General features: G+C 44.1%; 2 protein-coding genes across 10 annotated transcripts; both read left to right on the top strand.

Moving 5' to 3' along the window:
• Positions 1–795: 795 nt before the first annotated feature.
• GPR161 (G protein-coupled receptor 161) lies at positions 796–9,870 on the top strand. Of its 8 annotated transcripts, none has more exons than XM_015876501.3 (7): positions 796–1,310; positions 1,912–2,022; positions 2,116–2,527; positions 3,303–4,027; positions 5,182–5,286; positions 6,189–6,320; positions 7,342–9,870. In XM_015876501.3, the coding sequence occupies exons 3-7, from the start codon at positions 2,160–2,162 to the stop codon at positions 7,587–7,589; spliced, it is 1,578 nt and encodes a 525-aa protein (XP_015731987.2). In that variant the 5' UTR covers positions 796–1,310; positions 1,912–2,022; positions 2,116–2,159; the 3' UTR covers positions 7,590–9,870. The 8 variants fall into 8 exon arrangements, with proteins under 8 accessions (XP_015731987.2, XP_085381615.1, XP_015731997.2 ...); XM_085525489.1 differs by having other exon boundaries at positions 6,189–6,308; XM_015876511.3 differs by having other exon boundaries at positions 796–1,053.
• A 530-nt stretch (positions 9,871–10,400) lies between these two features.
• TTF2 (transcription termination factor 2) lies at positions 10,401–27,229 on the top strand. Of its 2 annotated transcripts, none has more exons than XM_015876549.3 (23): positions 10,401–10,451; positions 10,538–10,674; positions 10,859–10,945; positions 12,094–12,160; positions 12,657–13,619; positions 14,347–14,473; positions 15,112–15,300; positions 15,529–15,686; positions 15,802–15,883; positions 16,291–16,404; positions 17,056–17,206; positions 17,847–17,952; positions 18,691–18,881; positions 19,666–19,819; positions 20,566–20,657; positions 21,331–21,413; positions 22,020–22,159; positions 22,890–23,060; positions 23,524–23,582; positions 24,461–24,614; positions 25,218–25,300; positions 25,940–26,014; positions 26,828–27,229. In XM_015876549.3, exons 2-23 carry the CDS (start codon positions 10,571–10,573, stop codon positions 26,967–26,969), a joined length of 3,492 nt encoding a protein of 1,163 aa, XP_015732035.2. In that variant the 5' UTR covers positions 10,401–10,451; positions 10,538–10,570; the 3' UTR covers positions 26,970–27,229. The 2 variants fall into 2 exon arrangements, with proteins under 2 accessions (XP_015732035.2, XP_015732026.2); XM_015876540.3 differs by having other exon boundaries at positions 10,538–10,649.
• The last annotated feature ends 595 nt before the right edge of the window (positions 27,230–27,824 follow it).

Raw genomic sequence — 27,824 nt, forward strand, 5'->3', positions numbered from 1 at the left:
GCCCCCATTGTGGCGGCGGCCCTTACAAGTGACCGGGTGTGACAGCGCCGAGCGCTGAGTCTCGTATGGTTGTGTGCCCCGGTGGCGCAGTGGTAGAAGTGCGGCTTGCAACACCGAGCCACGGGTTCGAATCCCCCCTGTAGCACAAGTGGTAGAAGTGCCGCTCTGCTACACAGAGGCTCGAATCCCGGGGGCTGGACTCGATGATCTCTAAGGTCCCTTCCAACCCACACGAGACTGTGATACTGTGAACGCTGCAGCTAAGGACAGGCGGCACCGCACGTGGTTGTCCCTCACACCTTCACAGAATCACAGAATGACCCGGGTTGGAAGGGGGACCTCAAGGATCATGTAGTTCCAACCCCCCTGCCTGGCAGGGCCACCAAACATACACCTTTACTAGATCAGGTTGCCCAGGGCCCCGTCCAACCTGGCCTTGAACACCTCCAAGGACGGGGCATCCACAACCTCCCTGGGCAGCCTGTTCCAGGGCCTAACCACTCTCCTAGTGAAGAACTTCCCCTTAACATCCAACCTAAATCTTCCCTCTTTTAACTTAAAACCATTTCCCCGTGTCCTGCTATTGTCAGCCCTTTCGAAGAGTTTACTCCCCTCCTGGGAGTAAGTTCCCTTCAGGTATTGAAAGGCTGCACTGAGGTCACCCCGCAACCTTCTCTTCTCCAGGCTGAACAAACCCAACTCCCTCAGCCTGTCCTCGCAGGGGAGATGCTCCAGCTCTCACCCGGGGGCGGTGCGACAGAGAGCGAGGAGGCGGTGGGTGGGTGGGGAGAGGCTGGAGCGCGGGGCGGGGGCATGGCGGGGCTCGGCCGCCGACACCCGACACCTCCCGCTCTGGCGGAGGCGGCGGCGGGTGAGTGGATGCGGTGCTGCCGTGCGGGACGGGGCGGGCACCGGGAGAGGCGAGGGATGCGCGGCGTGGCCTGCGGGAAGCGCTCCGTGAGCTTCTCCCCCCACCCCGGCCTTTGTTCGCTGCCGGAGGGAGCGCGGGGGCAAAATGGAGGCGATCCCCCGGCCCTGCCCGCCGGCCTTGGGGTGCGTTCTCCTTCGGGCGGGGTGAGGCGGGACCGGGCAGCCCCGAGGGACGCGCGGCAGCGAACGCCCCGAGGAGAGCTGAGCTGTGCGGGATAAAGCGCGGCCCCGCAGCGCCTGCAGGCAGAGCCGTAGGAAAGCGCAGATAAAAAAGTGACTAAAAGATGGCTCTGCGGCCCTGACGGCGCTCCCGCGGCCTCGGAAGCCTCCCGGGTGTGAGAGAGATGCCCCGAGCGCTCCCTGCCCTCTTTGGGTTTCAGGTGGGCACCGTGGTCACGTCAGGGGAACTTCAGCCCCTCTGTCTCCAGGGGGTGTGAATAGTAACTCTGTGGAGAGAAGTTGAAAGCAAACTCTTGTTTTCTAGTTTTCATATTTGCACTTGAAGTGTTATTTGTTCTGGTGTGTCGGGCTGCAGATGGGTGTGGGGTTGGATGAAAGAGGTGGGAGCACAAGCTGGAGGCAGCGGGGAGAAGGGGCTGGGGGGAACAGTGGGATTTTGACCAAAGGAGGTGGTGAGGCAGCAGGATGGAATACGTGCAGTGATCCCTGAGCCTTTGGATGTTACTTGGAAGCTGTTAAGAGTCAGCAGGATGTGGATAGCCAGACATCCACAGACACCAGCAAATACTGGATATGCAAAATGTAGCATAACAATCAGGATCAACTGGCCAAACTTAAAAAAGAAAAAGTTCACCTTCCTTCAGATAATCAAAGATTTAGTTACATCACTTTCAGTTCTCCCAGCCTAGCCGTACAGCTGGCTGCTATGGCTAAGAAAAAAATAAGGTACTTAGGAAATCTGTGACTAAATGCTAACTTTCTTTGTTTCCTCCCATTCCATTGCCTCTTTCTATCTTTCAGATAGCTTCTTCCCTTTTCTAGGCTTGGCTCTGCCACCGACCTGCAGCGTACCCACTGGCAATCTCATGCCCCTTTGGTTTCCCACCTAAAATGGTTTCCCGTGTCCTACAGGTAAGGTTTAATCGACGCAGACAAAAGAGTCTTTGGAGAGAGTGTGAGAAAATGATGCTGGAAAATGTCTAAACGGTGTCATTCTGCTTCTAGATGCTCAGCATGTCTTGGTCACTCCTGCTCTGCTCACTCTGACCATGAGCAGCAATTCTTCCCTCGGCAATGGGAATGGCCTGAGGAACCTTACCACGCAGGAAGACGGTGTGGTCAGAGTCACTGAAGCCATTGCTATCATCGTCATCGCTGTTTTCATCTGCTTGGGCAACCTCATCATTGTCGTCACCCTCTATCGGAAGTCTTACCTTCTCACGCTGAGCAACAAGTTTGTGTTCAGCTTGACCCTCTCCAACTTTCTGCTCTCTGTCCTGGTGCTGCCTTTTGTTGTCACCAGCTCCATCAGGCGGGAATGGATCTTTGGAGTCGTTTGGTGCAATTTCTCAGCCCTGCTCTACATGCTGATCAGCTCAGCCAGCATGCTTACACTTGGACTCATAGCCATAGACCGGTAAGTGGCTTTTCATAATCACAGAATCACAGAATGACCCGGGTTGGAAGGGACCTCAAGGATCATGTAGTTCCAACCCCCCTGCCTGGCAGGGCCACCAAACATACACCTTTACTAGATCAGGTTGCCCAGGGCCCCGTCCAACCTGGTCTTGAACACCTCCAAGGACGGGGCATCCACAACCTCACTGGGCAGCCTGTTCCAGGGCCTAACCACTCTCCTAGTGAAGAACTTCCTCCTAACATCCAACCTAAATCTTCCCTCTTTTAACTTAAAACCATTTCCCCTAGTCCTGCTATTGTCAGCCCTTTCGAAGAGTTTACTCCCCTCCTGGGAGTAAGTTCCCTTCAGGTATTGAAAGGCTGCAATGAGGTCACCCCGCAACCTTCTCTTCTCCAGGCTGAACAAACCCAACTCCCTCAGCCTGTCCTCATAGGGGAGGTGCTCCAGCCCCCTGATCATCTTTGTGGCCCTCCTCTGGACCCTTTCCAAAATCTCTATGTCTTTGGCAACTAGTTGCTCAGTCAATCCATAGGGTGACTTGTTGGCTGTTTGTAGGCTGGAGAAGCAGTGCTGTGGATGACACTGCTTGCAGTTGCAATGGCATTTTCCTTCAGTCCCACGTGAAATTTTGACACAGAGAAGAAGAAAACCCTGTCATTGATAGTATAGTACTACACATTATATAGTAGTATACATTAACATCATTCCAATACGGTTTTTGCTGTTCATCGTTTGTGCTCCTTGTTGACTTTTTGTTGTTGTTGTTCACCAGGTACTATGCTGTCCTTTACCCTATGGTTTACCCGATGAAGATTACAGGCAACAGAGCAGTGGTGGCTCTTGTGTACGTGTGGCTCCATTCCCTCATCGGCTGCCTCCCTCCCCTCTTTGGTTGGTCGTCTTTGGAGTTTGACCAGTTCAAGTGGATGTGTGTGGCAGCGTGGCACAAAGAGGCAGCTTACACGGCCTTTTGGCAGGTCTGGTGTGCCTTGCTGCCTTTTGTGGTCATGATGATCTGCTATGGGTTCATATTCCGGGTGGCGAGGATTAAAGCCCGCAAAATCCACTGTGGCAGCGTTGTCATTGTGGAGGAGGACTCCCAGAGGAACGGGAGGAAGAACTCCAGCACCTCCACGTCCTCCTCAGGAAGCCGAAGGAACGCTTTCCAAGGGGTTGTCTACTCTGCCAACCAGTGCAAAGCTTTCATAACCATCTTGGTTGTCATCGGTGCTTTTGTTATTACGTGGGGACCTTACATGGTAGTAATTACATCAGAGGCGCTTTGGGGAAAAAACAGTATTTCCCCTGCCTTGGAGACATTAGCTACGTGGTTGTCCTTTTCCAGTGCCATTTGCCACCCATTAATTTATGGACTGTGGAACAAAACGGTGCGCAAGGAACTACTAGGAATGTGCTTTGGGGATCGGTATTATCGGGAGTCGTTTGTTCAGCGGCATAGGACCTCCAGGTTATTCAGCATTTCCAATAGGATCACAGGTAAGGCATTCTTAATACCATTAAGAGCAATTCTTCATACCTGTGTCCAGCTGGCACCTTTCAGAGCTCTGTAAACAAACTGGGATGTTTCTGGAGGCTTCAGCAATCTCCTTTGGTTTATCACAGATGCTTAAAAGGATAGTGTACTTTTTGTTGGAGATAACTTGGTCCTCTTAGCCCACTGGTTTGCCCTGCCAGAGAAGATACAGCAATTAAGTGAAGAAAAATAAGCTCTCTCAAACTCTTCTCATGTTACTGCTGGTTTGTTCTATTGAGATTTAAGCACTACTGACTGCATGTTTTGTGAGGGGGTTGAATCACCCTCCCTGAAGATTTTGAAGAGCCGTGCAGGTGTGGCACTGAGGGCCATGGTTTAGTTGGCATGGTTGGTGCTGGGTTGATGGTTGGACTAGGAGTTGATGCAGCTGCATCACATCACAAGCTGCAAGTGATTTCTAACTCTCTACCCTTTACTAAATCTGTGTCCAGGAGATGATGTGGATGAGTACATTATAAACTGAGGTGGGAGGGAAAAGATAGGAAAACTTTCTCTTTCCAAGTGATAAGAAACTGATGATAGTTTCAAATGTATCAGGCGTACCAGCTGGATAGCGATTAAAATACACACACACATATATATCTTTGTCCAGCATCTAAAGGCAGCACTTATGTAAGAATCCTAGATTCTCCCCCTTCCCATATTTGAGGATTAGAAAGAAGCCAGCTCTCTCAGTGCTCTGCTATTGCTATTAAATCTCTTGCCGTGCTAATGGCCTGTCTCACCTGCTGGTGGCTACCAGGTGGTTCTCTGCATAGAAGGTACCTAGCAAGTGATCCCATCTGTGTGTGTGTGTGTGTATGCTCAGTGTTCAGCCTGGCTTGCTGATAAAACATGCAATTGCAAATGGAGTGGGAGAGAGATGGTGTGGGTAGAAGAGAGGTTTGCCATATGGAAGGACTCCAAAGATACTTGAAAGCAGCTCGCCTTATATTTCTACTTGTAAGTTGGGAAGTCAAGATGCTGCTCACTCTGGAAGAGCAGAGTAAGTTTTACAGATATAAGAGTAAAGGAGGTGGTAGAGTCAGTGTGACTGTAAGTTCTTACTCTTATAGACAAGCAGCTACTGAGTAATGGGCATGAAACTCTCTTGCAGATTTGGGACTGTCCCCTCATCTCACTGCCCTCATGGCAGGTGGGCGGCCTTTAGGAAACAGCAGCAGCACAGGAGACACAGGTTTCAGCTGTTCACAGGATTCAGGTAAATAAAGGCTCTTGCTCTCTCTTCTTGGGCAGGAGTTTGCACTTGTAACTTGGCAAAATTCTCTGGGATAATCAGTGTTTACATATTCAGATGTCTCTTGGTGGATGGAAAACATGAAGAATCTGTTCCAGCTGTCACAATAAAACTACTGCAGTTCTTTTCCTTCCTTGCTCTCAGTTTGTCTACTTGCAAGGAATAATGACCCTCCCTTGCTAATGCTTCCTGGGAACGGGTCGTACAGCTTATGATTTTCTCCTTCAGTTTCTGTCATTCTTCTTGAACTTTGCCTGTATCTGCAAGGAACAGAGCAACAAAGTGACGTGGAGAATGCTTCTCTGATTCCCAGTTTGTAATAGGCTTTGGCACATTGACCCTACAGTCTAAACATAACTGCATCAGATGGTTTCAGATTGTGATTGTGTCATTACTTAAGATCTCTCAACAGAAGGTAATTTGGAAAAGGGAAAAAGAGTTTTGATAGTAACTTTCTATCCAAAACTGTAACTAGATTTTTCTGGCAATGATTTCAGCTACCACTCCTTAACTGAACTGTCATTATTTTAGAGTAGTTCTGTTCTATAGACACCAGAGGGTGATCTTTAAACAATTGCTATCTCTGCAGTTGAGCATTTTGGAGCCACTTGAGGTTTTATATTGCTAATGACAAAAGAATTGCAAATTTTTCAATGAAATCTCCGACCTCATTCATTTTGTGTGCAGTATTTAATTAAAACTAAAATTTGCCTGCAAAATCTGGGTTTAGGCATCTTTTGGAGGAACTACTGCAGACTGAAAAGATTTTGCCAGCTCTTAACATTGTGCTTTCTCTTTTAGTGTGATTTTATTCTCGTATCTGAGCATTGCTCCTTTTCCCTTTGAGAACACTTGCTTTGTTTCAGGAACAGACACGATGCTCCTTGAAGACTATAGCTCAGATGGCCCTTCTCTTCCACATTGTGTCTGTCCTCCTAGAAGAAGGAGTTCAGTGACATTTGAAGATGAAGTAGAGCAAATTAAAGGTGGGCTTAGGGGTAAGTATGAAAACGCTCAGAACAAAATGCTTCACCTTCTCAGGAAGCCTCTCGGGACCTTTAGAATTGCCTGAGCCTGTATCATAGAATCACAGAATGGCCTGGGTTGAAAAGATTCATTGATCTAAATAGAATTGAGTTGTTTCTGTTTTTGTTCTTAACTTTCTTGACTGGGCACGTTTCTCAGTAGATATGGCTGGAAGTGGATGAATCTGCAACTTTTTTTCAGTCAGCTCATGTTGATCCTGCGGTAACAAAGTGTTACTGTGGGGACCTGTAAGTGTTGTGAGGTTAGCTTAAGGTAGGCTGATAGTTGTGGGAGTGTAAGCTAGAAGTCTTGGTCATGAATGACTGAATTTACTGAGTAATAAGTTATTGTGGTCAATGCACAAATGAACTGAGTACCTCAAAGCATCAAGTACTGATAAAACCTAGCTCATTTTTACAATTAGGAAATAATAAGGGCGTACATAGATCAGAATCATAGAATGGCTTGAGTTGGAAGGGACTTCAAACATCAGTTAGTTCCCTCCCGTTGTGGGCAGGGCTGCCACCCACCAGCTCAGGCTGCCCAGGGTCCCATCCAACCTGGCCTTGAACATCTCCAGGGATGGGGCACCACAGCTTCTCTGTGCAGCCTGTGTCAGCACCTCGCCACCCTCTCAGTGAAAAATTCCCCCTCACATGTAATCAAAATCTCCCATTTTTAAGTCTAAAACTGTTCCCCCTCATCAGATTCAGAAAAACATTCAACATGCACTTGATTGGAAATTAAACACACACGTATAAACACTTTGTTTCATCAGATCACATTTTTTTTGCCACTTGAATTGAAGGGAATCTTTCCCTACTTAACCTGTGTTTGAGCTGAAGCTTTGAGCTCACTGGATGGTTTGTAAACACTGGGTGTTCATGGTAAATGCACTGTGTAAATGCACCTTTACAAATGAGTTGATACTGAAGCTTTTGCATGGCCAGGCTGTCTGTTCTTATATACTGCTCTTTGTTTTTTCCCTTTCAGAAACCGCAAAGAATTCCGTTCTTCACGTAAAAGCCGATGTTCATAAATCTCTGGACAGCTACGCATCCAGTTTAGCGAGAGCTATTGAAGCTGATGTGAAAATCAGCTTGTTTGGGGAAGGTGCTTTACCAGGAGCTCTGTTTCCAGTACGGACTCTGCCAGGAAGCGGAATGAACAGCCGGCGTGGCGTCAGGCCCCATGCCAGCCAAAGGCTTCAGCTTCAGAGCATCGATGAAGGGAACATTTGACAGAAGGAAAATAACTGAATGAAACCACTAAGCAGGACCTACCATGTGTGTTACTGTTTTAACAGAAACAGGATACCTCACTGGGATGTTTTCAGTGTTTTTTGAGCACTTGAATGTCAGTTGAATTCTGGTACTTGCATCAGCATTTTGCAGCAGTATTTACTTATTGTTTAGGGTGCTATTGGACTCCTTTTTGCCACATCTTAAGCCTGTCATGCGGAGCATAGGAACACAGAGTTTGGTTTTGTCCATTGAATCACATTGTCTCGTTTTGGCCATAGCTGACACAGAAATGAAAAGTATGTGCAGTGTTTAATAATTGTAGCGATCCTTTTCTGAACATTCAGATCATCCATTTGTACCTGATAGCTCAAGTGTTCTGATGAGAGCTTATACATTAGTTACTACGTGCAGCCTTACTGTCAAGATTCCCAAATAACAGCATGGATTTCACTAAGGGACAACAGCTGAGCTTTACAGGGAGCTCATATACATTATGATTCTTCTTACCCTTGCTAGCAGATATTTCTGGGTGCATGTCAGACTGCTAGGTATGAAACCTAATTGCATATTGCTTCTGCTTAATGAGACACCAGCTTTTCCACATGCAATGGGTGGAAGCAGGCCAGCATTGGAAGTATCACAGAAGTATTAGAGAAAGACAGCATTGCAGAGTTCTTAGTTTCTCTGAGAACCGCAACTCTCTTCCCTGCTTTTGCTTTGACTAAAAGACCACCCTACAGCTTCAGGAATCTTGACAGGACATAAATAAGGTATTACCACTTTAATCATATGTGCAGGATTTATCTTTTCTATAGAAGGAAATTCTATGGGTTATTTTTTAATGTAGAACTTCATAGTTACCTCAGTGCATATATTTTTCATTAATCTCTAATAAGACCGTTTAGCACTTACGTTGCACCTTGCACATTCTAAGCACTGTACAGAATGTACCTTGTTAGGCCTGTGTGAGAGGGCTCATCAGCCCTGCTTGCCAAAGAAGAGGAATGCAGCAATGGTTGAGCCAGAAATGAAAGCAGCCGCAAGATGGAAAGGTTTGTTATGAAAAGAAGAATGAAATGGATCTTATGAGAATACCCAGCGTGAGGAACCTCCCTGTGCCTTCCTAGCCTGGACCTTTTCTTCCTTTATGGAAGTTACTGCCCTGCCTTAATGTTTATTTCAAGGAGATGGATCAGTAGATATCCATTTCTTGAGTCAGTTTCTTGCGTGTCAGTAGCAAATGGACTTATGGACCAAGGGCTGGATTTACTCTGTGTCTATTCTCCTGCTTAAACTTGCTCAAAGGCACAGGAACAAAAATAAGTTTTGAGGCAAAGCCTCAGGTCTGTACTGATTTTAGACGTCCTTTTAGTCCATCTTCTCAACTCAGAAATACATTTCAGCACAAGCTTACATCTGTCTGTGGATAAAGCAGCCTATCTTTGAACTAACCTCAGTCCATGACATTCCCACATAAGATTTAATTGCATGCTTAAAATTCAGTACATGGTTTGCTGATTAAGAACGGGCTCTTAAAACAAGAACGCTTAAGTACCGTAAGATGGCTCTTTGAATAATGCAGAATGAAACGAGCTGTGGACTGGATGGAAAGCTGATGTTCTGAGCAGCAATGGTGTGTACCAGCTTCACACTCCTGTATTTTTTTTCACTTTCTGTGTGTTAGGTATGTTGGCACTTTGGGGCACTTCAAAATCCAGATCCCACTGTTTGCCAGGAAATGCCATGCACTGAGGATGTTATTGCCATAATTAATACTGCAATTGCAGTTGTTTGTACTGGTCAGTGCTCCTTAAGGTACATGCTTCCCTCAGAGGGCTCAAAGTGTTCTGTCTGCATCCCTTTTTTTTTCACATTCCTGCTTCCAAACAAGTTGAGCTCAAGTGTCAGTGAATGCAGAAAGGGCAAAGGTGGGTGAAGACCGTGCTAGGCCAAAACTAGCGGGGTATTTAGGAGCAAAAATGCTCATGTCATGTATGAATGCACAAAATCGCCTGTGTTTTGTAAAAAGGACATTTCTCACAATGATGCTGAGCCACATTCAGTCTTCAGGCTGTTCACACCAGCACTGAATTGGGCTCTCAGTGTTCATTTCACTAATCCGTTATTTAGTATGACCATTGTTAATATTTTTGCTAGTGAAATTATAGCCTCTGCGTATTTCTGTTATCACCAGCATCACTTTGTCATAAGTTAACGCAGTAATGCACACAGTTTGTACGATCGTATCCCCTCGTCTTAAATACAGAAGGAAAAAGTTTCTAATGGTCCAAGATGTTTGTTTATAATTAATTTGTTTATAGTTAAATTTAAATTAAAGCTATTTAAAATGCTTTCATGTAAGAAGAAATATATTAAGCTTAGTGTATGAACTTGGCAACGCCCTCTGGTGAAGAACATATCCCTGTGTAGGAAGGCTGTATGGTGAGCCCTAGGCTCTTGGAGACTCAGGAGGAACACGAAGCTTAACAGTAAGGCAGCTTTCTCAGCTGAGAGGCATAAATCGGGACTTCCTTTCTTATTTAAAGACAAGACGTGTTATTATGGACACCCAAGCGAAAATCAGGCGGTTTTTCGAGAGTTGGAGAGCCTGAGGAGACCGTAGGGGAGCCGGCACTCCCGCCCCCTTGTCCGCGCCAGCCAATAGCAGCGCCGTTTCCTCCCGCCCTGTCGAAAAGATGAACTGAACGAGGGGCGGAGAAAAGTCAGAGCGCCGAGCTGATTGGCTGTTCCGTCTCGTTTGGGCGGTCCATCAGCAGGCTCTCGTTGTGATTGGTCGGTTTGCAGGGAGGGGGCGGGACTGTTGTGCGGCGATGGAGGCGGTTGTGTGCGCGGAGCACGGTGAGGGGCGGTATGGCAGGGAGAGGCTGGAGGGAGGTTGTCGTTGTCGTTGTGGTGTCTAATTCATCTCGCCCTCCGCCCTGCAGGCTCCCTCTGCCTTCTGAAGACCGGCATCCGCGATGGCCCCAACAAGGGGAAGAGCTTTTACGTGTGCGGGACGCAGGCCCCGGCGCCGTGCGGCTTCGTCGTGCCGGCTGAGTGCGTGTGGGGACCGCGGGGCTGAGTGAGCTGCAGGACTTTGGGTGTTGGATACAGGGAAATTGGGTGTCGTGACAGGAGATCTGGGCTTTATTTTCATCGCTAAATGGTCTTTGAGAAGATTCTCCGAGTGTTTTGTCCCGAGTCAGTCTTGGGGCTGTCACTGTATCTTTGATGGATTGTATTTATTCTTGTTTTCCTCGTTTCAGCGTTCCTCCTTCGTACTGTTTGGTCCATGAGGGCTGCATGGTGGAGCTGCAAATCCTGGTTGAGCAGCAGCTCAGAGATGAGTATCAGTAAGTTCCTCCATTTGGAAGCTGAGATTAGCTGTACACATGTGGATATCTGGAACTGTGTTGGGATGGCTGACCTGCACGTCCCTTCTACAGCTAAAACATGGCCTCTGCTCTTGAGGCCTTTGCTTAGTCTTTTCAAAATGCTCGGGTTTTTTATTAGTGAATGGGACCCTGGGCAGCCTGATCTGGCAGGTGGCAAACCAGCTTGTGGCCGGGGGTTGGAGCTTGATCTTTAAGGTCCCTTACAACCTAAGGCATTCTGTGATTCAAAACAACTCCCCCGTATCCTAAGGAAGTATATTCAGAGAATGATAATTGGGTAGCAAGCTTTGTTACCATCATTCATGAGTTTGGTTTGAAAGACTCAACGTGAGCCAGCAGTGCGCTCTGGCAGCCCAGAAAGCAAATGGGATCCTGGGCTCCATCAGGAGAGGGGTGGTCAGCAGGGATAGGGAGGTGATCGTCCCTCTCTACTCTGCTCTTGTGAGGCCCCATCTGGAGTACTGTGTCCAGGTGTGGAGCCCTCAGTACAAGAAAGATATGGAGATTTTGGAAAGGGTCCAGAGGAGGGCCACGAAAATGATCAGGAGGCTGGAGCACCTCTCCTATGAGGACAGGCTGAGGGAACTGGGTTTGTTCAGCCTGGAGAAGAGAAGGTTGCGGGGTGACCTCATTGCAGCCTTTCAGTACCTGAAGGGAACTTACTCCCAGGAGGGGAGTAAACTCTTGGAAAGGGCTGATAATAGCAGGACACGGGGAAATGGTTTTAAGTTAAAAGAGGGAAGATTTAGGTTGGATGTTAGGGGGAAGTTCTTCACTAGGAGAGTGGTTAGGCCCTGGAACAGGCTGCCCAGGGAGGTTGTGGATGCCCCGTCCTTGGAGGTGTTCAAGGCCAGGTTGGACGGGGCCCTGGGCAACCTGCTCTAGTAAAGGTGTATGTTTGGTGGCCCTGCCAGGCAGGGGGGTTGGAACTACATGATCCTTGAGGTCCCTTCCAACCCGGGTCATTCTGTGATTCTGTGGTATGCAGAAGTCTGGATGTGAAGCTCAGATCCAGTGATGTTTTCAGTGCCACACCAGTTTTTAAGGAACAGCTATTGCTCCTCTAATGGCACTTTCGCTTCAAATCTTGCTTTATTTGTTTGTAGGTTGTTTTTCCGATGCGTTAACAGTAAGTTGAATGGGAAGAAATGGTGTGGAAGTGTGCCATGGCAGGTACGAGTGTTTCCTTTATATCGCAATGTCACCTTATTCCAGCATGACTTCATTCTAACTGCTATCATTGCCTCTGAGATCACATAGTGAGAGACTTTGTATTTGCCAGTAGAAAACCTTGTCTCTCTGTTGTCCTCCATTTGAGACTTCTGACTGCTAAATTGTGGGAAGTAATCGCTGTTCTTCAGTCTTCCAAAACAAACCCCAACCAACCAACCAAAAAAAGCCACAAAAATAACCCTTGGGTTTGCTTTCCAGCCATCCACAGTGCTGTTAGGATTTGATCCCCAGAAGCCATGGGAATATCTAAGGGAGCAGGAAAACAGCAATGTTGTCTCTTTGTCTCCTTGCAAAATGTTCATCTTGCTCCTGCTACGTTGTAGAAATGATGATGTTTGTAGAGAATGAAGCCTTGCTTGAAGTAACTGCATTGTGTGTATAGTTATCTAGCTTTATTCCTGGTGTATTAGTACTAAGCTACTTGTGTGTATTGCAGGATTCAAAAGCTACCAAAGCATCAGAAAAAATAGAATCGCAGCCAAAGGCGGCACCTGTCTTCAATCCCAGTGGCCAAAGAAATCCATTCAAAGTGATAGACAAGAATTGTGAAGCATCATCCTGGAAAGAAATTAAGCAAGGTGGTGGAGGGGAAAGGAAAGCAAAAGAAGTCAAAGCGGAGAAGGATAATGTGGTAGAGTCACATAAAGTAAAGAAGTCCACCTCTGGGTCCTCCACAGAGAAGGAACATTTAGAAGGGCTGAAAACTGAAAAGAAACAACCCAAGGGTGGTCCAGAACTTAAGGAAAGCACAGTATCTGAGTCTAAACTTTGTCCTTCTGAGATTTGGAAAGGGAAAAACACCCATGAGGATAAAGAGAAGGATGGAGGAAGTGGCAGGGAATCCAAGAAATCTGAATGTGTGGCGAAAGAGACAGGTGGCAAATCTGAACTACCCCCAGTCAGTTCTGAAAAGCAGAGTAGAAGTAGCAAGTCTCCAGAGAATGAGCAGCACAGGGATAAAAGCTTAGAAAACTCTGGTGATAGAAAAAACAGAGAGAAAGAATGCACTGGTGGGAAGAACGGAGAGATGAAACCAATGCCTAAAGAAAACACGACTTCCACAATGGTACCACAAGCAGCATCACTGTGTGCTCTCCCAAAGCAAGGAGCAGCGGCAGCACCATTCAAGACACAAGTCAGGCCAAGTGTGGAACAGCCCGCTGATGAAGTTTCTGACAGTGACGGTGATGAAGTTGTACTTGTTGATTCCTCATCGGATGAAGGTGAACCTGAGAAATCAGTTGAGGGTTTGCAGCCAAGCGTGGCTTCTGCGGGAGCATCAGGGAAGAGTACCCAGGAGATGTCTTTGCTGGGAGCTGCAGCATCACTTCACATGGAAGGACCACAAGACCCTAAGGCTCTTTGTAACCATCTGGAAATCCAGCTGAGGCAGAAGAAGGTAACTCATTTTACCTCTTATTCCTTATGTTTTGTTCTCTGCTCAAGGTGACTTCTTTCACTTGCGATGGCAATTGTAATATTATATCCCCACAGAGTAGAACTGATGAAATATTTAGAGCATATGAGATAATGGGCTATAGGGAGGGGAATAATCCACTTATGAGACACTGACCCCTAATGTAACCATCTGTATTTAGATGTGCTTAATTTTAACTTGTCTGAGCTTATGTGTGCCTTATACTTAGTTTGTGTAAGATGTAACTGCAGCCAGCTTAGACTTTTTAACTAATGCTTTTGTTTCTCATGGGCTTGTGTAGAAAGAGTGATGTAGCCACGAAAACCTGCACTAAGATTAAATAAGCTTTCTGTCTGTATAGAGATGTGCAAGTAGTTTGGATGCTGGATGCTTTGTGAGATGTTAAGATCATCTGAGTTACTTGATTACCTGGTCATCCTGTTTTGAAGGACTGTGAGGAGGAGCCCTGCCTCTTTCCATCTTTTCTGTAGTATACGAATAGCTAATTACCCTTTGCTAAAAATACCATTTAATCGCACTAAATGGCATGTAAATGCTTTTGGAGGTTGTAGAACTGCATTCAAGTAGGAATTACTGCAGTAGAGGATGAATGTTTCTGAACCTTGATTGTTCCCTTCTTGGCAGAAGGTTTGGTGAAGCACATTTAGGTTTGGGATTCATTTGTGTTGTTGTTTATTTTTCTTTGCAGAGTACCTTGGCTACGGTGAACATTCAGATGCTGCCAGATAAAGGGCAACGGTTACTAAAGCAAGTGCAGGATTTGGAAGCTGCACTCAGTGCTCTTAACATTTCAACGACAGATACTACAGAAAAAGGTAAGGCTACTTTATTTTCCCCCCCCAAACTTTGCAGAATGTTTTGTTTCTTTGAGAACTCAGCAGTTAGGGTTTAACTTCAACTTTGTCGCAATATGGAGCCATGCTGCTTATGTAGGAGGTTGGCTGTGGAATCTGTGTCTGGACATAAAAATTAACGTGAGCAAGATAAGCAACTTCTGGTTACTCCAGACAACAAGCAGTCGCAATGCCTTATGGAAGATCTGATTTAAAGCAGGATTCTTCTCCAGGAAGGAGGGAACAGGTCAGATTTCTTGAGCCATTTGGTTTTGAAAGATGCTTCTGACAGGAACTGTGGAACACTGGAAACAACGTGCAAAAGTGACCTTGTGTAGGCATTAATCTGATCACAGTTGCAGAGCTCACTGTATAAACCATACACTGAGGCCTGAGCTGAACTGCATTGGCTGTCAAGCAGGAACAAGCTAAGAGCATGCGTGTGAACAGCTGTGGTGGCTCAGCCAGTGTGGTAACGCACTACCCTGCTGTTAGATCAATGTGACAAGTTAATCTTTTGCAAGCCGTTGGGCTAAATGAAGACCCTTCTTTGGGCTGGAAAGCAAGGCTATGAGGTCCATTGTGCAACCTTTTCACCCTGCAATTCCTTTCTTCTTAAGGGGAGAACAGTGCAAGCAGTGGCTGTCGTGAGGAACCTTTGCCTAACTCATTCAGCAGACCAGGTGGTACAAAGCTGATACCAGCACTGCCTCTTGGGGATCATAAGGCAGCAACCTCTTCAAGCTCACACAGTCACCCCTCTGCTGCGGCCTTGGGTTCCAGTGAATATTTTGGCCATAGTTTTGGAAGTAAGTATTGAAAGCCTATTCATTAAAGAACGCTGACAAGGACTAGGCCTGACAGAATCCCGCAAACTGTGGATGTGTAACAGTTACTAAACCTTTTTTTGTTAGCATGAGTTGCATATTTTGCCCTGGGCATCTGTAGCTACTGCAATAAATGCCTAAGATGAAAGACCTCCAAGGGCGAGTTAGCTTTCTAAAAACGCTTCATGTATAATACTTTTATCTTTTCAGTGAACTCTGGTGTGCAGAATCTGTATGGAGGAAGAATGACAGAAAACCGAATTAGGGCTGTGCTCAGTGCAACAAATGATGCTATTAATCATCTTCACAAATCTCTGGAATCCTGTCCAACAGAACAGACGGTAGCTGAGGATCCCTCCGGTTTGAAAGTGAGTTGGCAAGGATGGATTGTAGTAGGTAGCTCAGCTGCACGATTTGCTACAGGAAGCAGAAGCGTCTGAACTTTGCAAGGTTTTTTCTTCTAATTCTGTCTCATCCTCTCAGGTTCCATTGCTGCTGCACCAGAGGCAAGCACTTGCATGGCTGCTTTGGAGAGAGAGTCAAAGGCCATGTGGAGGAATTCTGGGTGAGCAACAGAATGGGAAAGTACCTTTTTGAGGAGAAGATAGAACAGCACAAACTTGACATGTAACTTATTCTGAGGCTGATAACTACTTATTTTGTACATGTGTAGAGGAGCTGTTAACCCATTACTATATTATCACAGTATCACAGTCTCGTGCGGGTTGGAAGGGACCTTAGAGATCATCGAGTCCAACCCCCGGGATTCGAGCCTCCTGTGTAGCAGAGCGGCACTTCTACCACTTGCGCCACAGGGGGATTTGAACCCAGTATTATATCCTGAAATATACATGTATTTTTGTTCTCAATATTGCCAGGGCGTTTGCTGCTCTGGTAGTTACTTCAGTGTAGATGTGAGTTAGGCAGGCACATTTCTGTTGGTCATCGTAATGTGTATGTCTCTCTTTCCAGCGGATGACATGGGCCTGGGGAAGACTCTAACGATGATTGCACTAATTCTGACCCACAAGCAGGTGAAGGCAGAGAAGGAAAGCAAGAAGTTAGAAATGTGGCTGTCCAGAAACGGTACAGAATCGTTTATATCGTACAATACGTGCGTTCTGATATAATGCCATTTGAAATGCATAAAGCATTCTGGTTGTAGTTTTTATAGGTTAAAGCCTACTAAACCAATCAACTATCTGCGTTTACTTCCCTTTTGTAGGAGCATTCCATTGGGAGTAATGTTTACTGTACTCCCTTGTAAAGCTTTTCGCTTGCTCAGTGGCACCGAGTGTAGGATTTTCCAGCTCATTACTTTATATACTGCAGGCATTTTTGTTGGTTATTTCACCAAATCAGGTAAAACCTGCATATGCAGTATTGAAAAAATGTTGGATGTTTGCATCATTTTCTTAGCGTAAGGGCTTCAGTGACTCCTCACCCCTCTGTGACTCATCTTTTTCCCTTCCCTTCACAAGATTATTTCTTTGTTCACAGAGATATGGAGCGTTTTTTGTTTGGGTGTTTGTTTCTGTGTCAGCACCCTGTCACTGTCCCCATATTCATGTAATGATTTGGGATGCTTTTTTGTGTTTGAAAGTTTCCTTTTTCTTTTAAACGTGGCTCCAAATGGTGACATCAGTCCTGTTTTCTTAACCGTCATGACTGTTGGAAGTTTGGTTTCTGTGGAGTGATGTGAAGATGCTAAAACCTGCCTGCAATATTTTCCTGCAGATTCTACTGTTATCCCTTCATGCGGCACTTTAATCGTTTGTCCTGCATCCTTGATCCATCACTGGAAGAAAGAGATTGACAAACGTGTGGCCTTTGGAAAACTGAGGGTCTACTTGTACCATGGGCCAAACAGAGATAAACACGCAGAGGTGTAAGTGCTAAATTGTAAATGTGGCCAAGAAAAGTTAAATACAATTTAACAAGAGATTGTGTACATCAGAATTGAAATTCATTGGTCGTAAAATGTTGGAAGAACGTGAAGTATGGAAATGTGTAGGGTTGAGAGGGTCAGGCTGCTGTCTGCCCTCATGTTTTATATAGCAAAGCCTTTACACCCTGTACCCATGCCAGGTGGTTCTGGTGCAGGCTATTATTACTCCTGGTAACAAAAACAGTGTATGTCTTCTAATGCACATCTCTTACTTGCAGAGATTAAATAGCAGTTTCTTCCACACTTGTGCTTTGTAGTTATATTATTATCCTTATGTGTACATCTGAAAATTTTCTATACCATTTCAGGCTATTCTGAGCAGTTTTTCTGCATACCGCATTCTAAGTAATGTTCATTTCATGTGGTGTGGATTCTTTGTCTCTTACTGCCTTCTTGAGTTTGATGTATCTACATTCAGTGTCTAGAAAACAGAGACCATCTGGCATTCCTGCAGTGAAGTTCAGTCTTCTATAGAATTCCATATAGCTCTTGTAGAACCATGTTGTTCTTAAACCTTGAGCTTTGCAAAATGGATTCTTCGTTCATTCTTGCTTCTGATTCTTACTGTTCCTTGATGCAGGCTCTCTGAATATGATGTTGTTGTCACAACCTACAGCCTTCTCTCTAAGGAGGTTCCCACGAGCAAAGAGGAGGGTGATTTCCCTGCTAAGGACCATGAAGTGGGGGTGAGAAACCGTGTTGTCGATAAAAGATTGTCCTAATCTTTTTGTTTGGAAGTGATGCAAGCTGTTATTGTTTCAGGGAGCACCTAATGCTACAATGAGCAGAAGACAAGAATCGTTTTTCCATAAGTATACTATTGTGACTGTGCAATAAAAACAAAGTCATGAGAGAAAGTATTGTGAAGTGCAGAGAGATGGCGTGAAAAATTACGATAAATCTGTTCTGTCATAATACAGAATGTGCTACAGAATGCACGGCTGAAATTTATTAGGAAGTAATTCTAAGGGTGCAGTGATGAACTGTGCACTCTTTGAGACAAGACTGTGAAGGACACTAGACTCTTCTGCTTGGCGTTTGCTGTTAGAAGCACCAGTGCCCCTTTAAACTACTAGAAGCATGTCATGCTCAGGCTCTGAGTCAGTTTGAACTGACATGGAGGTGACTTATATTCTGTAATGAAGAAACAGCAATGTATTTGTTAGACTGTGGAAATAAAGTGATGGTTAAATACCAGTTGAACTTGGGTATGCAGTGGAGAGGAAGTCCCTTGCTGGATATTTTTGTCTCCAACCTTTGCGTTCAGATCTATATGTAGGTCTTAGAGCAAACAAGCCTTTGATTTTCCTGAAGCCTTTAGGTGGCAAGAAAATGTTTCTCGCTGGAAATATGTTTGCTTGTGGCTCTTTAGATTGCCTAGGAAGGTTACTGCTCTGTGTTAAAAATGGTTTTTTTTCTTTCAGAGCGGGTCATCTCCCTGTTCCCCTCTGCTCAGAGTAGCTTGGGCTCGAGTTATATTGGATGAAGCTCACACTATTAAAAATCCAAAGGTTCAAACCTCCATCGCTGTGTGCAAGCTGAGAGCCAGTGCCAGATGGGCTGTCACTGGGACACCAATACAGAACAACTTATTGGACATGTACTCTCTTCTGAGGTGAGGTGACTGACTGACTGCATGTGAGGCACAGAGATAGGGCTCCAGTTCCAGTGATTCTTCACTGACAGTGCTGAAGTTGTTTCTAAGTTGGAGCGATCCCTGAGATAAAAGGGATAGTGAGGCAGAGGATGTAAATGAACCAGACCATGTGCCTACTGCTGTGTGTTTTTATTCTGCTTTGATGGAAGACAAAGGGAAAATTACTAAAGATCTTCTATGTTTTCAAGGAGAATATCCACAAAACCAATGATAACGATCAGAATTTTTGTGTAGTAATACTTGTTCCTAATAAGTCTTTAAAGAGAGATATACTATTAAGGAAAGAGTAGAAAACTGGCTTCTCTAAACAAATGGTTAACAGGTTGAACTCTATGTTCCCTTATTGCTGAGGAGAAAAAGTAGAGAAGTATTGGAGAACCAGAAAACTTGCATTTAAAATTAATTTTGGAGAGTTGAAATTAATTTTCAATTAAGAGGTATGAAATTTGGAATTAACAAATGAATAGGCTTTTTGGCAAGTGGATGTGCTTCTTGGTGTGCTTTGATTGAGTCATAATGGGCTAAAAGGATTTTATGGGTACGGAATCAGAATGTCACTTTCACTATGCTAGTGATGGTCAGGCCTTTGACCAAACAAATTATAGATGTCATTGAACTGGAAGTGTTTGGTTGCTTCTTGCTGAATTAGAAATTGTTCTCTTTAAATAACAAGGAATTTTGTTTTGGTCGCTCAGGAGTAACTGAAGAGTTTGGTGTGAAGTTTCTTTACCTTCTGTTTTAGGTTCCTACGTTGCTCTCCTTTTGATGAGTACAAGGTGTGGAAATACCAGGTAGACAACAACACTAGGAAGGGAGGAGATAGGCTAAGCCTTTTAACTAGGAGCCTCTTATTACGGAGAACTAAGGACCAGCTGGATTCAACTGGAAAGCCCTTGGTAAGATATAGACAGTCATCTCATCGCTTTCCTTGCAGCAGCCAGTTAACTCTTCACATGCATATGTTTGCTAATGGGTGGGTTTTCCTGTGTGCTGCACTCTCTTGAGAAAGAGGAATAAATCCCCTTGGGATGCTGTCTGCTTATCCAGAATACAGAAATATATGGGAAAATGAAACTTTTTAGTTATAAGTCAAATGCAGAAGAGAACGTGTCAAGCAATTGCAAGTAGACATCCATGTCATAGTGAGATAGTCTAGGTCTCTGAGTTAAAGCTGCAAAGTGTGAAATGGGTTTGGTGTGTACTGGGGCATTGGCTTTCTCCATTATTCCTTACGGATAATCCATTAATCTGAGTCAGAGGTTATCAGTGTGTCTGTAGAATTTCAAAAGATATTGTTTTGCTTACTGTCTGATTCTGAATGGGAAGCTGAGAAGCTACTTTGGCAGTGCAGTGAGTTAATTCCTCGGTCACGGCTATACAGCAGCCTATTCTTAGTTTTCATGCCTTTTTTTATGACTTGGAATAAAGATTTTCATCCTGAGTGTTAACCAGGTTACTTGGAATTCTGTGCATATCTGTTTTGTGTCGTAATTAATTAATATAAATAACTTCATAGATAGCTGTTTGTTTGTTTTTTTTTTCATCAGAGACATTGAATACTATGTTAAATATTGGGACCCTGGTTTTTGTGATGCTGTATATGATTTTTTGCAAATATGTATCTGGTGCTGTGTATCTTCAGGTATCTCTGCCACAGCGTAGCATGCAGTTGCATCAGTTAAAACTTTCAGCAGAGGAGCAGTCCATATACAATGTGATCTTTGCAAGATCCAGGTATGAATGTGAAAAGAAATACAGTATGTTGTGGTTTTGTTTCTTACTGATATGAAAAAGTAGAATGGTTAATCCATTTTAGATGAGCAAATCTTTCTGACTATTTGTCAAGCGTAGAATTGCAGAATAGTTTTCATTGAAAAAGATAATCTGGTTCCAGCCCTCCTGCCATGGAGGAGCGCTTGGAACTGTGACAGTAATTCTTAATGATGTCCCGGCATCTGTGTAGGAGACAATTTGTCTTCTGTACCTTGTGATATTTATATGATCTGAAGTTAATCAGGCCTTTCTAGGTGGGCTATAAAGCAAACCAACAGCACCTTGTGTTCTCACAGGGTCTCTTTTCACCAGTGCTACTGTAGTCTTCTTTCCTTGTAACTGTATAATTAAAGACACCTTTTGTATTTTTACGAAGAATGCTGTCCACTGGGCCATGGCTCTTGTTATACTCAGGGTATTCTGGTAATCAGACTTACTAACATTCTGCTTTCCAAAAGTACATTTGATGTTGTCAATGTACACTCCTGAAGTCAGAGTTTTGTTTAAGGGAGTATGAGAAAGTAAATAATTAAAGAAACATTCCTTAATTCACTGGCAACTTGCTTGTTAAACTCAACTGCCTCTTGCCTTTTTTCTTGCTGTAAATTCCACAGTTTTTATCTTATTTTTCCAGGTCAACACTGCAGTCCTACCTAAAGCGGCAAGAGCAGAAAAATGAAGGCAAAGAGCTTGCTGGGAATAACCCATTTGAGAGAGGTTTGAGCATGCCCTCCCATGAAAATAATTGCAGAAGTAACTCTTAAGTGCACAGTTAGTGAGGAGGAACAAACCTGGCCCCGTGGGGCTTCAAGATTTAGACATTCGTTGGAAACTGTTTAGCTGCTTCCATGTTCTTGTAAAGAATCTGGTTTGGGGCTTAAAGCCCCTGTGACACCTCCTCCTGCTTAGCTTTCAGGGAAGTCCTTTTTTGTTATTGAGGAATCTGCCAGTCTGTCCATTGGCTGTGGGTAATAAAGGAAGGTATGAATCAAGGGACACCAAAGCAATGATCAAAGTTTGTTGGTATTCCAAAGTGTTCCAAAGGTCTGTTCCCACTTTTGTGGCTTTTTTTGTGGGAAATTTTCTTAACTTCCCAGGCTCCTTCTGAACTAAAGGTGTGATTGCCCAGAGAAGAGGTGTCAGTATAAGAAATGTAGTACTTTGATTTGTGTTTTGTTTGTTTCTTTGTTAGTTTTGCTTTTTTAAGGGAGATTGAGTTCCTGAGTTTAATCAAGTGTTTGTGTGCTGGTTCAAAATGCTTGCTGGGCAGCGCTTGGAAGTGCCTCCAAGATCTCCTGTTGTTCTGTGTTCCTCCCTTGGCAGTTGCACAAGATTTTGGCTGCAGTCAGAAGGAATTCCCAGCAAGCTCTCAAAGTGCTTCCCAAGTCTCAAGTACTGCCCACGTCTTGTCTCTGCTGTTGAGGCTCCGTCAGTGCTGCTGCCATCTCTCCTTACTGAAAGTGGTAATTGCATCGTGTTGCAATAATGGTGGTGTGGAGGGGTTTATTCAGTCGTTTGTGTAATGTAATGAACTTTTTAACACTGTTGGATTGCTTACCTAGGGGTTTATGAATGGACACATTCAGTAGGGTGAGCATACACCTTAGAGAGTTTCCCAATATGACCTGTGAGGGGAAGTTGCGGCTCTGGAAATAGCTTTATTCACATCAAATAAATAAATAAATTGACTTTTAATGGCAAAGGATAAGTCTTGATCTTAATCAAATCTTGAAAAGTGTCTAAGTCCACAAGAATAGCGTTTATCAATGGCTTGTGTGTGACTGAGTTCTCTAAGTGCCTTGGCTGAAGTTGCCTTGCATTAAGGAGGCTGATCTTTCAGAAGTTTGTTGCTGTGCAGTATGAAGCAGCTGTGGAGTAAATCCATATTCTAAGAGAATGAGAAGAGATTTATCCCCTAACAAATCTTGAGTGATGTGGGATGATTCTGAGACCAGATCGTAGAAGATGGCTGGCCTCATATGCTTGCCCTGCAAATCCTGCTTGGGCTGGAATATGAGGATAAAGAGACTGTTGGTCTGACCCAGTAATGTTTCTTTATGGTGTTGTATTCGTATTGTGTAACATAGCTCCTTTCCAACTCGCTGACCTCAGCAGGCATTGCACTGTAGATAAGCACTTAATTTGATCTCAGGCTTGGCTGACATCTCTTACTATATTGCATTTTTCTTGCAGGCTCTGGACCAAGTTAATTTGACCAGTGAAGGCCTTTCTCTCTCCATTGAGGAACAACTTAGTGCTTTGACCTTGTCTGAACTCCAGACTCCTGATTCCAAGTCAACAGTCTACCTCAATGGCACAGCTTTTAAAACAGATCTCTTTGAAATCACCAAGGAGAGCACCAAGGTATTTGATCTTCTGGCCTCCCTTGAGAAGCTTGGTTTCAGAACTTCTCCTTTTAAACCGTTAATGAATTGTCACACGTTGCTAATTGCAAAGCTGACAGTTTAGGTGTAATCAGAAGTTTGAAGCTCTATTAAAGCCATGAGAACTTGATGCTGATAAAAAATCAGCGAAAATCTTGAGCACTGGATTCATAGCAGTTTAGAAAACCATTAGGTGTGAGCATGGTGCTTGTGCAGAGCATAAGGAGAGGTTGCATGCAGTAACTTCTCACAGAAATGCTGGACTTTGTAAAACATGTTTGTATGACTCCATTTCTTACTTACAATTATGAATGTATCTTGAAAGTCCGAGCATGGTGAAAGATAGAGGTGAAGAGCTATTTTAATCACTTTCTGTTTCGTGAAGAATAGTTGAGCACGACCTGGGTTATGATACTGAGCAGACGTATTCTTTTTTCTTGCAGGTATCTCACCTCTTAGCTGAACTGAAAACTATTCAGAGTCACTCAGAGTCACAGAAAAGGTTTGTAGATGTGCCCTTTTATTAAGTCTTGGTGACTGAGAGAAGCATGTCTTTTGACAGTGTGCATAGTTTAAAACAATTGAATACAGATTTCAGGAATGGTGAAATGGAGAAGCTACTACAATATATGAAAGCTGATTGAAAAAATCTGATAAAAAGTAAGAGAGCAAGTTAAAAAGTAGAGTAGTGTAAATGTAGCAGGGGAGTGTGTGAGGAATATTGAGCTTTGAGGCCCAAACAGACTTTTCCTAAAATAGGATTGAGAAGTATTTGGTCATGCAGAGAAGCGTTTGCTCTCAGCTCCAACCCTACTGCTCATAGGGCTTTGTGCTTGTTTTTGGTAAGCAGTGCTGAATGCACTAGAGATATGTGGCTGGAAAGTAGTTACAGTTGTGTTGTCAGGCCTGGGGGGCGCAAACTCTCTTCAAAAGATTATTCCTACCAAATGAACGAGGACAGCAACATTACTTCCATTCTCTAAGAAAAAACTTAGTGAACAATGACTGCCTTCCCAAGTGTTTAATCCAAAGAATGTGGGGAGTGAGAGACCCTGAGAAATCCAAGTTTGGTGTTCGCTATTGATTCGCTTTGTAGAAAATGCTACAATTTGAGATTGGTTGCTTGCAATGTAAAATCCAAAAATAGTGGTGAAAATAGAGTTACTTTGACTCAAGTTTGTTGGTTATTAGCCCTGTGCAGCAGATTGTGCCACTGAACTTAATAGTGAATCTGTTTCTGAACTGGGAGGGGACTTCTGCGCCCAGATTGCAATTGGGAATAGTGCTTGTCTCACTGTCCTCTTGGGTGAGACACTGCAATAACCAAGCTCTCAGACTACACACAGGATCTGTCTTAAACTCCTTGTTCTCTTTCTCCAGTGTTGTTGTGTCTCAGTGGACAAGCATGCTGAAAGTTGTGGCTGTGCACCTCCAGAGACTAGGGCTGAAGTATTCAATGCTGGATGGCTCTGTTAATCCTAAACAGAGAATGGATGTGGTAGAAGAGTTCAATAACAATCCCAAAGGGCCTCAGGTATGAAATCACGGCAGGGAAGCAGTTGCTGGTATTGTTCATGAAAGTAGTTCCTAGTCTGTTATTGCCAAGGGAAGGAATCTTGCCAAACATCTAAAGAAGTCTGAATCCAAATTCATTATTCATAGTGGTACACTTTGATCTAAACATTGACATCGCTGTAATTTAGGCAGGACAGGCTGCCTCTTCCGAGGATGGATCTGAGACTGGGAGGGGAGTAAGTGAAGCATTAGCTTGTTTTCTAGATTTCTTAAACAAGTTGCTATCTGGAAAGCAACTTTCTCCTTCTGGATTCTGACGTAAACAAAAGACAACTTGTACGAGCTATATGAATAGCTAAGTTCTTAAACAAGATCAGTGTTTTTAACATACTATGAAATTTAGCAATAAAAATATATAATAGCTCTGTACTTAACAAATTCACTTCTTTTCTTGCTGTACAAGAATCTTCTTTCTGTGTCTCATTAGATAATATCTCCAGACACATAATAAATATATATATATAAATGGGATAAACAAATCCTTTGGTATGGACTTAATTTCAAATTAACGTGGCATATATGAAGCATTAATTTTCTCTTCTCTCTGTTTTGTCCTTTGAAGGTAATGTTGGTCTCTTTGCTGGCTGGAGGCGTTGGCCTGAACTTGACTGGAGGAAACCACCTGTTTCTCCTTGACATGCACTGGTAAAGAAAACTAAGATTTCCATCTATGTGGAAGTATGTAGGGCACGCTGCTTTCTTCCACACCATGTGTGCTGTGACTTCTGATACAGCTGAGTGGGAAGGAATTGTTCAGCTGAGTGTAAGGGCTAATGGTTAAGTTGTAGAAAAGTGTTTTACTCCAGCCTTCCTCCAAGATACTCTATCTCAGATTTGTCTATCCAGTGCTCACAGCCACAAAGTCCAGTCCTGCTGGGCAAAAATCCCTGGCTTTCATTTCAAGTAGCAATAAATAAAGGTGCAGTAATGCCTACAGGGAATTTGGATTGAAATAAATAATAGAATCATTGCTAAGCATAGCTAGCGTAGTGTACCTTGGGTTTTACAGAGCTATGAAAACAGTACGTACGAGCTCCTGATATTTATACTGTCCCTCATCATTCAGAACCACATTTTGTTACTATTTTTTATTACCCATTTGTGAGTGGGAACCTCCAAAGCAAACTAACTTGCTTTTGTACGTAATCTAGCTATCAAATAGCATTAAGGAGATACTTCTACAATAAGGAAGTGACTCCCTCTGCATGCCAGCCATTTCTTATGTAATATTCTTGAGCAAAAGCCTTTTGAAGGGGCTTATGTGATCTGTTTCTTTTCTTGCAGGAATCCTGCACTTGAGGAACAGGCCTGCGACCGCATTTACCGTGTTGGGCAGAGGAAGGATGTTGTGATACACAGGTCTGGACTTCTCAGCAGTAAATGGAGCTGTTAGTCATGCACTGTCATGTCTGGCTTTAGCTTGTGAAACAGCAGCCCTTCTTTTGAGGCCAGTTCCCTTACGTGAGGCTGGGCACAAAGTCAGACAGTGGGACTGTGAGTTGGGCACTGAGAGAAAGTGCACAGAATCACAGAATGACCCGGGTTGGAAGGGACCTCAAGGATCACGTAGTTCCAACCCCCCTGTCTGGCAGGGCCACCAAACATACACATTAACTAGATCAGGTTGCCCAGGGCCCCGTCCAACCTGGTCTTGAACACCTCCAAGGACGGGGCATCCACAGCCTCCCTGGGCAGCCTGTTCCAGGGCCTAACCACTCTCCTAGTGAAGAACTTCCCCCTAACATCCAACCTAAATCTTCTCTCTTTTAACTTAAAACCATTTCCCCGTGTCCTGCTATTGTCAGCCTATAAGAGAGAGTAACTGAGATAGCTCAGTTACTGTGAACGCACAGCCAATTCAAAGCACCTGAAATCTGAGACACTGATTTGAGTATAATGCTTTTAGTGTTACAGGTGGCATCTGTTATCAAACCACCATGATGGGAATTTATCACAAACTTACTGTTGCTCCAGATGGCCAAAGCTGAAATGCTGTAACATCTATGTGGGAACTGCTGTTTTTGGTGGACAGGTCTATTTTTGTCAGTCACATACTAAGCCATTAATATTAGAGACAAACGTTTACAGAGGAAGTTGTCAGCTATTTCTATAAGTTCTATAAGCAGTCATTTTTTTCCTAGCAGTTGATGTGATGTGGCTTTGGATTTTCAGGTTTGTCTGTGAAGGAACGGTAGAAGAAAAGATCGTACAACTCCAGACGAGGAAGAAAGGTCTTGCCCAACAGGTGCTGGCAGGCAAAGGGGAAACCTCAAAGCTCACTCTGGCTGACCTCAAAAATCTCTTTGGCATCTAATTGTCCTTTGCAATACAAGTGGAAAGTGATATTATACCTTCAGGTAACTGAGCAGACAGGACTGCTCTTGTAAGGCAGTTGTTTCTCTTAAACAATTAACTACAGTTTTGTAATTGTTCTGGAAAAGGTTACCAACATTAATAACGTAGTACAAAAATGAGATTGTGTATCCAAAAGTTAATAAAATCGTTATAAGTTAAGCTATTTTAAAACACTTTTAGGAAAATATTAAAAGCGAACGTTTGTTTTTTTTTCTTGGATTCCTGTGTTTGTTTTTTAGTTAGAAAACTTTTTCCTCTTCAAGACAGGTGGAACTGTCCTAAAGTCCTAAAGGAAATGAGAGAGATGAGTGTGAGGGAGGAAAGATCGGAAAGCAAGCTGGGTTGGCTTGAAGCAATGAGGAAAAAAAAGCCATTTTGAGGATAGTGGTAAGGGAAGATGAAAGCAGCTTTGGAATGTGCCAGTAACAAAATGATGTAGGGGAACAGAAACATCAGAGAAAGCATCCTGAATTTCTGATTATTTCATTATTCTAAGTATTAAATAGAGTAAGGTTTTTCAGTGCAAACCTTAGAATCATAGAATGGCCTGGGCTGAAAAGGACCACAGTGATCATGTATTTCCAACCCCCTGCTATGTGCAGGGTCACCAACCAGCAGACCAGGCTGCCCAGAGCCACATCCAGCCTGGCCTTGAATGCCTCCAGGGATGGGGCATCCACAGCCTCCTTGGGCAACCTGTTCCAGTGCGTCACCACCCTCTGTGTAAAAACCTTATCCTGCTACCTCTCACAACATGGATTTATTCAACACAGATTTACTCTTTAAGTGTTGCTTTTTAGTTATTCAGTTGGAG

The sequence above is a fragment of the Coturnix japonica genome, chromosome 1 (genome assembly GCF_054131305.1).
Source record: "Coturnix japonica strain WE chromosome 1, WE-NBRP24, whole genome shotgun sequence".
In the NCBI taxonomy this organism is placed as follows: Eukaryota; Metazoa; Chordata; class Aves; order Galliformes; family Phasianidae; genus Coturnix; species Coturnix japonica.